This window comes from Camellia sinensis, chromosome 14, assembly GCF_055761805.1.
Source record: "Camellia sinensis isolate YWXY chromosome 14, ASM5576180v1, whole genome shotgun sequence".
NCBI classification, from domain to species: Eukaryota; Viridiplantae; Streptophyta; class Magnoliopsida; order Ericales; family Theaceae; genus Camellia; species Camellia sinensis.
The window spans coordinates 10,572,879-10,583,386 of record NC_138974.1 but is presented as its reverse complement, the minus strand read 5'-3'; the positions used below and the strand labels follow the sequence as shown (position 1 = coordinate 10,583,386).

The 10,508-nt window shown below is 34.3% G+C and overlaps 1 protein-coding gene across 2 annotated transcripts; it reads left to right on the top strand.

Moving 5' to 3' along the window:
* The first annotated feature begins 957 nt into the window (after nucleotides 1-957).
* LOC114309351 (transcription factor LHW) lies at nucleotides 958-10,289 on the top strand. 2 transcript variants are annotated; one of them, XM_028255062.2, is made up of 10 exons: nucleotides 958-1,817; nucleotides 2,717-2,938; nucleotides 3,060-3,141; nucleotides 4,318-4,359; nucleotides 4,438-4,497; nucleotides 5,999-7,747; nucleotides 7,857-7,958; nucleotides 8,116-8,256; nucleotides 8,363-8,488; nucleotides 9,691-10,289. In XM_028255062.2, exons 1-10 carry the CDS (start codon nucleotides 1,723-1,725, stop codon nucleotides 9,865-9,867), a joined length of 2,796 nt encoding a protein of 931 aa, XP_028110863.2. In that variant the 5' UTR covers nucleotides 958-1,722; the 3' UTR covers nucleotides 9,868-10,289. The 2 variants fall into 2 exon arrangements, with proteins under 2 accessions (XP_028110863.2, XP_028110862.2); XM_028255061.2 differs by having other exon boundaries at nucleotides 1,096-1,817; nucleotides 3,060-3,156.
* Nucleotides 10,290-10,508: the final 219 nt, after the last annotated feature.

Here is a 10,508-nt window from a genome sequence, read left to right as displayed (position 1 = left end):
CGAATTATTGATATTTCACTTTAATAATTTTAATAATTCAAAGATAGAGTAACAGTATTAAAATTGTTAAAAGAAAAAATAAAATTTTCATTTATTTAATTAGAATAAATTACAAATATATTTCTTTAGGTTTGTTTAAAATACAAATTACTCATTGTGATTTGAAAAATTATAAATACTTCATATTAGAATTTTTTTATTTAATAGAATTAATTAAAAAAAATAAAATTTTTAACTGCTCTTTTATACAATGATATAATTACATAAATTATTAATTAAAATAAATTTATATCATCATTAAAAATTATTAATTGACTTGATAATTTATTAATAAAATAAATTATTTGTTATAAAATTAAAAACTTCTGGAATGGGATGTAATCGTATTTTAAACGAATATCAAGAGAGTATTTATAATTTACCAATTTATTCCCGTTTGGGTGCTTGATATTTTAACAAAAAATTTACAAAGTTACTACAAATTATCACATCTCTCTACTTTTTTACAAATTTTTTTTTTTGGGTAAAAAATTCAAAAAACTAACTAAGGTAATTTGAGAAGTTGGTTAAATGATGTTTTTTTTTTGATTTTTTTATCATTTTGTATGTAAAAAATATGAAAAATGATATAACTCAAAATGAGTTAAAAATTACAAGATAACTTTTAGTTAGTTTTCCAAATTGCCCCAAAGTCCCGTTTGGAAAATTGGTTGGGACTAAAAAAAGAACAAAAAGACAAAATAAATTAATAAGATAAAATATTACATCTAAATTACAATTATTTCATTTAAAAAAAAATTAATCCTAAACAAAATAATTTAGTTACGCATAATTTAGTTATGCTAAATTAATCAAAGACTCATGATAATTTTTTTTTTTCCCCAAACAAATCCTAAACCAAAACCCACCTTTAATCTTAAATAAATAAATTAATAAACTAATTTTTTTTCCATAACAAACGAACACATACTCTGAAAAAACCTAGAAACCGACAAAAACCAGAGTGGCACAACCGGAAATTCTCACTAAAACCGAGGTTGTTTCTGGAGCTATCTTTTGGTAGATTAATGGTGGCGCATTGCAGCACAGTTCCTCTTCCCCATCTAAGAAGAGAATCATCAACCAGACAGAGAAGAGAAGAGAAAACCAGAGAGAGAGAGAGAGAGAGAGAGAAGTGTAGAAGACAACCTCACCAACTCACAAACAATCCAGTTTACACAGACCACCACAGAACCCAGAAATACTGTTCCAACCCATCTCTCTCTTTCTTCACACACACACACACATATATATTTATTTATATTTCTGTAATTTCATATTTGAGTTGAAAATGGAGAAAGTCATGGCCAACTACTTGCTAATGGCTTGTGGCATAGTTTAGAGCTTCCCCACTCTCTCTCCCCCACAGAAGCTCTCTTTTTCTCTCTCTGTCCAATCACTTTCTCTCTCCTCCTCCTCCTCTCTCTCTCTCTCTCTCTAGAATGGGTTGCAGAAGAATGATCATGGGGAATTTGGATCCGGAGAGGGAGAGGAGTGGTGGGCTTAGAACCAAACAAGCTGGACGAGGCTCGTGCCGTGGAAGTTAGCCCCCACTCTCCTACTCGCCGGAAAATGCAAAATCTCTGGCACTAACCTCTTTGTTTCTCTCTCTCTCTCTCTCTATACATATATATCTATTTCTTGTTCATTGATTCGTTGACTGTTTGATTCGAGTTTTGAGCTATGGGGTATCTGTTGAAAGAAGTTTTGAAGACACTCTGTGGTGTCAATCAGTGGTCTTATGCTGTTTTCTGGAAGATCGGTTGCCAAAACCCTAAGTATGTTTCACTCAATATTTTTGTTTCCTCATCTATTATGTGAATATGAATCTGTTTTATTATTGCTGAGAAAATGGAGGGAAAAGAAGTATATTATGATCTCTAACTTTTTACTTTTATGTTTTATTACCTCTGTTTGGTTGCTAAGAATATGAAAAAGAAAAAAAAAAGGGGGGAGACAATGAAATTATCTGTCTTGCTTTTGCTGTTATTTTTGTCCATTTGCTTGTATTCTCATCTTTTTATTTTAGGTTTTGGGCATACTTGCTGTTTTTTTACCGGGAAAGGGGAAAAAAAAAAAAGGAATGCAGAGGTTACCAAAACACTGAACTGTCCTGAACTGGCCATAACTTGGTTGTATTGGTTCATCTAACCTAATATTTTCTCTTTAACCAAACAAGGGCTATAGATCACAATTATAGACTTTGTTAATATAATAATTGGTCTTATTTTGGGTTGGGGTTTCTAATATTGATACGTTTCTTAGATATGATTTGACGTGTTGTGGCTTTATTGGGTAATGCTGTCTGTTTTTGTTTTGTAATTTGAATTCCTTTGTTTCCTGTTTTTGGAGTGTTATGTCTGTTTGGTTTTGCTTTGTCTTGCAGAATCCTAGTGAAAAAAAGTAGATTTGTCTTAAGTTTGTCCAAACTCTTTTTGACCTATGCATATATATACATATATATATCTATCTATCTAGTGACTCTGAATTGGTCTTTCCTCTTGTATTTTATGTCCTGATTTTCTTGTTTCTTTCTGTAAATGTTTGTCAAGTTCTAGTATTAGGTAATTATTTGGTTTTTATTTTCTTAACAAACTCTGAAATTTTGTGGCAGGTGTGTATGTTTGATAAATATAATTTTGATTGAGTTTTTAAATAAATCGTTTTGATTTGTCAGGCTTTTAATTTGGGAAGAATGCTATTATGAATCTATACCATGTTCTTCTCTTCTGTGCATTCCTGGAATTGATAGCTCAGAACTGGCTTTTGAAGATTGGGAAGCGTGTTGGGTTTCTGCTGAACTTCGAACTCCTCAGGTTGGGGTTCAAGCAGAGGACAAAGTCGGTTCTCTTATAAACAAAATGATGATGGGTAACCGGGTTAATGTTGTAGGAGAAGGGTACGATCTTGTTTCATTCCTTTTCTAAGCTACATTTAACTTTGTAATGCTTTTTCTTTTTTCAACGGAAAAACCTAAGATTGTCTTGGGTATAATTTTTATTTGCATTTGTGTTTTCCAGACTAGTTGGGCGGGCTGCATTTACTGGTAACCATCTGTGGATTCATTCACACAACTATGACGGAGAAACTCATCCACCAGAGGTATATCATAAAACGGTTAGTAGTTAGATTACAACGTAAGTTGATGTCTTTTCATAAACTCGAACTTCAGACGTCACACTCTTTGCACCTAATGCCCTCTGAGGACCACTTGGGCTACTGACTGGGTCAAATGGGTGGTTATGGAGGGGCTAGAGTATAGTGTTATAATGGCCTCGTTTGGGAAGTGGCTATTTTAGTAGGCTATTTGGCTATTTTAGTAGGCTATTTTAATTTTTGTGTTTGGGAAGATGAGATGGATTTTATTTGAGTTCTTGTATTGAAAAATGTGTTGAAATGATGTTTGAAATTAAAATGACAAATTTGTCCCTAAAAATATATATTTTTAAATTGATGTCAAGGGGTAAACTCGTAATTTACTCATTGATGGAACAATTTCTGTAGCTGACAGTGTAGGCTGTGCCTACACTGCCGGCTGTGCAGCCTATTTTTTTTTTTTTTTTGAAAAAGCTTTCAACAGTGGGTTTTTTGGCTAAATTTTCATTTTAGGCTATAATAGCCTCTTTAGCCACTTCCCAAACAGCGCCAATGTGTCTAACGTTATGAAGATGGCATTCATATTGTCGATGGTGCTTGTCTCTGTACATTTTGCATCCATGTGTTACCTACTAAAGTACAAAACTAGAATGTGGAAGTTTTGGGGAGTATTCAGTTGATTCAGGTGTAATTGGTTTATCATTTAGAATCCTACATTTATTTATTTATTTATTTTTGGGTTGTTTCAATTGAGTCGATCTGTTTATACACTTGAAGAGGCAAAACCGAATAATGATACTAACTAAATAGGGCAAAATGCTTTTTTAGTAGTTTTTTTGCTTATTTATTTATTTATTTATTTTTTTTGTTACTTTTGTAAGAAAAAAATGTTTAAAAAGCTGTAACGTTTGGTTAATACTAAAACAATTGCTTTTTTGTTAGTGGAAAGTTGAGTGTGAGTTTTTTTTTTTCTCTTTTTGGTTGGCTAAATATATCATTATCAAACTGGCATAATTTTTAAAAACAATAGCCAAAAAGTGACTATTTCTGCCAAAAGCGAACAAGGTTATGTATAGAATTTCTTATTATGGTTTTTTTCTTTGTGAAAGGCTACAGGATTTTAAAAAATTGGTATTTAGTTTTGGAACGTAATATGACTTCATCTTTCATGGCTGCTCTCAGGTTCAAAATGAGGTGCGCCAACAATTTTCGTCTGGCATGAAGGTCTGATAACTTGGAACTGTCAAGTTGTGTGCCTTCTATTTTACTGGTCAATCACTGAATTTATTGTTTTGTTTCCAGACAGTTGCAGTTATTCCTGTGCTTCCGCAAGGTGTTGTTCAACTTGGTTCATCCTTGGCTGTAAGTTGCTTATTTCTTCTTTGTTTCTCTCTTTCCTTTTCCTTTTTCTTGGATAAAAGTATTTGTTATGTTAATACTCTTGAGAACTCATGTTATGCATGTTTATGCTCCTGTTTGCTAACATGTAGTCAACTTATTTATTATTTGATTAAAAAAAAGTGGACTAATGGTGTTTGCTTGCAATTTTAGATTATAGCTTATTTGGTTAAAAAAAGTGAGATTTTCTTAAGCTAAAATTTATAGCCTTCTTAACTTATTTGAAACCCTTAAATATGTGTATGGACAAAAGAGCTCCATCTCTTTTGCCTTAATTATACTTTTGATAGCAACTTGGATATTTCCAAAAAACCAAAAAAAGTTATGTGACAACTCATTTAACCAAAGAAGTTCAACTTTTTTTTACAGATTATGAAAAACTGCACCAAATAGATTCACAACTTATTTTAAATCTTTCAAACTAATAATCAAAAAAGTTGTAATAATAAAAATGAACTTATAATTGAAACCAAACGAGGCCTATATCTTGTGTGAGGTTTCTACCTCATTGGTCAGTTTAGTGGCAGCAAGATGTTTGAATTAGCATTTCTACAAGCTTGACTGAGAAATTGTGTGTTTCTTGTCTCATGTGACCGTCAAGACTTTGAATCAATGGTCAGACAGTTGGGTTGGTTACAAGATATTGTTTATTATGATGCTAATTGAAAATAAAATGGGAGTCCCTGCCAGTTGGTTATTTGGGTAAACTATCAATAGGTCATAATAATTGGACTTAATTTCCATCAAGTCATATTGAAAATAAGTCCTAATAAAATAGTCGCTAAAAATAATTTTTGTGACGATTTTTTTGCATGTCGCTAAAAATTGACAATTAGTGATGTTTTTCTGTGACGAATTTTTCAAACTGTAACTGAAAGTTGAAATTTAATGGGTTTTTTTGTGACAATTTTTTTAAATTGTCGCTAAAACTTATAATTAGTGGCATTTTTTGTTACAATTTTCAAACTGTCACTGAAAATTAACAATTAATAACGTTTTTTTAATAGTATTTGATAAAAAATGCCATTAATTATCATAGGACCTATTGGACAATAAGTTCACCTATTAGGACCTACACGGAAGTCCCTTTTTATTTTTCTTTGCTTTTATGGGGCCCACTGGCCAAATAATGTTATCTCATGGATTGTGCAACTTTTATTTAATGATCTTTCCCGCCAATTAGGTGAGGGGAATTAAAAAGTCCACATTTGAAAGTATTATCAATACACATTTGCCACATTCTGACCATCACTGGCTGTATTATGGAGTTGTCTGCTGTTTTTAGTTGTCTTCTGTATGTTTTCTTTCCACTTTGAAAACACCAGATTGATTATCACAAATGTAGTCTTAATTGGTCAATGCTAAAGCTGTTTACCAATTTTTCATCAAATTATTTTTTTGTTGGTACCAATTTTTCATTGTTGCTTCAAGTTTTCTAAGACTTCGGTTGTCTTTGCTTCCTCAGATCTCGGAGAATATGGCAATTGTGAATGATGTGAAGAGTTTGATTCTTCAGCTAGGATGTGTTCCTGGTGCTCTATTATCTGACGATTACACATCAAAAGAACCTGTGCCAATGATTGCGGTACCTTTATATCCAGGAAAATCTGTTTCTACTGATCCACCTGGGAGTTATGAAGTGAAAGACTATGTTCCTTTTTTTGCTGACAGCTGCAACCAACAACGCATCTCATCTCAAGCTATGGAGCTCGTGGGTCAGCCTTCTCATTCTCTAATTAGACAGATAGAGGATGACCTACATGGTGCTTCAACATTTCAAATTCCAAAACAGGCCCAAAATGTGATTAAATCCGGTAATAGCATTTGCCAACTTGAAAATGGAACAGGAGCTGAAGTTATCCCTTCATACCCAGAGCTATGGTTAAATCGGCAGGCTTCTTTGAACAATCGAAAGTCTGGATTTGATGAACAATCTTATATTGGTTCATCATCTGCAAATTATGGCAATTTAAAGAATATGGAAGAGCAGATCTTGTCAGATGTCTTACGGGAACATGTTAACAACAATTTAAGCACATCCAATGGCTTTATAACGTCTCAGCCGAGATCAAATGGGAGAGGCTTAAGTTGTAGCAGTCAGTTGCATAATGGATCTACTAGTCATCCGCGATCAATCTTAAATCTGTGTTCTCTTCCAGCTGCTGACAGATCAGCTACCCATGATGACTCTTGGACACATCTTATGGGGAGTGGGTTAAAATCTTCTAAAGCAAAGGTGTCTACATCTGATCTGAGTGATCATTTGACTTCCAATCACTTACTTTCGGGGAGCTCTGATCTCAGACATCATCCTAAAGATGACAAGTGTTCTCAAATTGAGGTGGGTCAGAGAAAAGAAAGAATAGAAAATGATTTATTTCAAGCCCTAAACACCCAGTTGGCCCATCTGGATGAGCATATGAATTTTAGTGAGAGCATTTCTGGTTTTGGTCATAATAGCCAAAAGCATGACTATGGGAATCAGCATCCAAGTTCTGAAAATGCTAAATACAAGGATGAATGTGTCCAACCTTCATCAGGGGATGACCTGTTTGATATTTTGGGTGTGGATTTCAAGAACAAACTATTTCATGAAAGCTGGAATAATTTGCTTAATGATGGGTCAGACACGAACACCAGAACTTTGGGTAAGAATAATTATTCATCTTCAAATCTTCAGGATGCAGATTCTAACTTATATTCAGTTAATGGAGGAAACTCAGACAGTGGTATTTTCTCTTTAACTGGCTCCGACAATCTATTAGATGCTGTTGTAAATAAGGTCCACACTGCTGGCAAGCAGAGCTTGGATGATAGCGTGTCGTGCAGGACAAAATTGACAAAGATTAGTAGTTCCTCTGTTCCTAATGCTTCTCTCTCCTGCGGCCGAGTTAGTGTGTCTGATAAGAAGCAAGGAGATTTACTTGGATTCCCTAAATCTCTGGCAAAATTAGGCGCGGTTGAATTGTGTTCCTTCAAATCTGAATCCAGTTCCATTTATGGATCTCAAATCAGTTCATGGGTTGAACAGGGCCAAAGTAAGAAGCACAACAGTAGTGCTTCGACTGGATATTCTAAGAGGCCTGAAGAAGTTGGAAAATCAAATCGCAAAAGGCTTAAACCTGGAGAGAACCCTAGACCTAGGCCCAAAGATCGCCAGATGATCCAAGATCGTATGAAAGAGTTGAGGGAAATTGTACCTAACGGGGCAAAGGTGCTCTTCTTTTAAACCCCTTCCTGTGTTTTTTTTTTTTTCACCTCCTTTTCTTGTTATATTTTGTTATGTTCAGGGATTGATGTTCTTTTCTGATATGATTTAACAGTGTAGCATCGATGCTCTGCTGGAACGTACTATCAAGCATATGCTTTTCTTGCAAAGTGTCACCAAACATGCTGACAAGCTAAAACAAACAGGGGAGTCCAAGGTGTGGACAATAGTTTATTATAGTTATTTGGAATTTTGCTTAGCTTAATAGTTTCTTATAGTTATTTATATACAATTTTACAACCTATATTGCGAAAAAAGATTGAAATAAAGAAAGCTACCGTGATTCCTTATTATGTTGTTACATGAAACTGCAGATTATCAATAAGGATGGTGGGTTATTATTAAAAGACAATTTTGAGGGAGGAAGAACGTGGGCATATGAAGTTGGCTCGCAATCTATGGTCTCCCCTATCATAGTTGAGGATCTGAATTCACCTCGTCAAATGCTTGTGGAGGTAGTGCCTAGCATTCTTTATTTGATTTCCCTATTGCCATTATTGTACTCTTCTTAAGCTCATTATGTTCTTTTTTTTTTTTTTTTTTTGTGCTCGCGTGTGACAGATGCTTTGTGAAGAACGTGGGTTGTTTTTGGAAATAGCTGATATAATTAGAGGATTGGGATTAACCATCCTGAAGGGGGTGATGGAAACTCGGAATGACAAGATCTGGGCACGCTTCACCGTTGAGGTAGCACATGTCAATAGTACTAGCTCATCAAACTTAATATTCATTTATACTTATGATTGGACATATATTGTGCTCTGTTCATAGATTTCTCAGTTATGATCAAACATAGTTTTCGTTAGGAAGTATAGAAGAAGAGAATTGGATCTGATACTATACAGAAATATCCTACTTATTATTTATATTATTTGTAAACAGAGGAAAATAATTAAACGCTGGAAACGAAGTTGAAAAAGAAACACTGAAATTTTATTTCTGTTCATACACCAACTTGGAAATTAAGTTTGTAGAAGGATCTAAAAGGTAAAAAAATTCACTAAAGATGAGAAAAAATCAACTTGTTTTGGCTGTTTCTTGGTCTTTAGTGGACTTTTTCCAAAATTTTTATTTTTATTTTCTTTTTTGGTCCGTTTGATCAAGAAGAACCCAAAGGTGTAGAGCTTTTTGAATTTTTTTGAAAAAAGTTCACTAAAGACCAAAAAATCCATCAAAAAAAGCAAATCCTAGACACACCTATGTTGTATTGTACAAAGGTTTTTCTTTAGAAACATATTTGAGAGGTTTAATTTGTAGAGCACAAATTAGCTGGGAAGAGGATTGTTATATTGCACAAATTAGCTGGGAAGAGGATTGTTGAATTTGGGACAGTAGGTCGTCTCTTGTCAATTTTGTCCTCGTAGTTCTAATTGCATCAATTTTACCCTTGAATCTTTCACATTGTGTCGATTCAATTTATTTAATGACCCCATTTTAGAAATTGGAGTGAAATCAAGTGATAAAATAGTGTATCAGATTGAGGAATTGACGTTCAATTTCCTTTTGAATGGACTATTTTGCCTGTGATTTTTGTCTAATTTCTTGACATGTTGTCAATGACACAATGTGAAAAATTAAAGGGCGAATTGATACAATTGGAACGACAAGGAACAAATTAACACATGAAAGCAATTTACAGGGACTGCGGGTATAATTGTCTCTTGAGACAATCAGCACTCTCGCCCTCTCTCTCTCTCTCTCTCTCTCTCTCATGGGACTGGATATGCAAGTCCTTAAAGCATTATGTATTTATACATGTTTTGTGTGAAGAGTGTGTTTTCAGTGTGATTGTTTGGGTGTTTAATTTGAGAATTCATGGGGTATTTGTTCTATGGTATGTTACCCTTCTCATCTTAGTAGTAGTCTTTAACCTTTTAATTTTTATACAGGCTAACCGGGATGTCACCAGGATGGAAATATTCATCTCTCTTGTTCACCTTTTAGAGCAAACCAGCAAGAATGGTGCAACATCAGGCAACGGCTTTGAAAGTGACAATATTGTCCACCAGTCTTTCCACCAAGCCGCTGCCATACCTGCAACTGGTAGGCCTTGTAGTCTGCAATAGTGAGCCATCTGATATTTTAGCTTTTGGGTCTGGACATGTTGAGAGTGAGCCCTTGTTTCAGCTTGCCATGACTAACTTGATCCTAGACCTATATATGTCAGGCAGTTCTAACCCTAACTGACATTCTTCTCCCATGGGCTAAATTATGACTGGGCTGGTTTTGAAGTGGGGGGAGCTTGTTTTAGGTTAAGCTTCTCAAGAACTTGTGTGTTGCTTCCTCAAAAGGGTATCTGAATTGTACTGATCAAATGCCATGGATTTATTTTCACGAAATGGTTAATGATTGCACAGATCAGATTTCCATTTCATCCTCCCCCTAGTTGGCTTTTTTATGTTTTCAAATACAATGGTAATGGGAACCTGTTTGCAAATGTATAGAAAATATGGGATATGAAATGAAGGGGTGAGGTGTTTATTTGGCAGACTTCTTTGCTTTCCTACCAGTGTCTATTTCTGAAAACATGTATTCTGGATAATGTTTCACTTGACTAGTTTGTTCATAGTTTCTTTTTTTAACTTTTTTACTATCTTTTTAGACGAGGAACTTCCCTAAGGTAGGGCCAGGGGTAAACTTCTGTTCTCAGATGAATGTTGTCGTCTACTGCTGTTAATTTCTATTAGTCGTCGTTTGTACAAAGGTA

Coding starts and splice junctions, on each gene's coding strand:
- LOC114309351 (XM_028255061.2), top strand. CDS start 1,723: ATGGGGTATCTGTTGAAAGAAGTTTTGAAGACACTCTGTGGTGTCAAT. Junction 2,939..3,059: donor GTTAATGTTGTAGGAGAAGG/GTACGATCTTGT, acceptor TGTGTTTTCCAG/ACTAGTTGGGCGGGCTGCAT. Junction 4,498..5,998: donor AACTTGGTTCATCCTTGGCT/GTAAGTTGCTTA, acceptor TTGCTTCCTCAG/ATCTCGGAGAATATGGCAAT.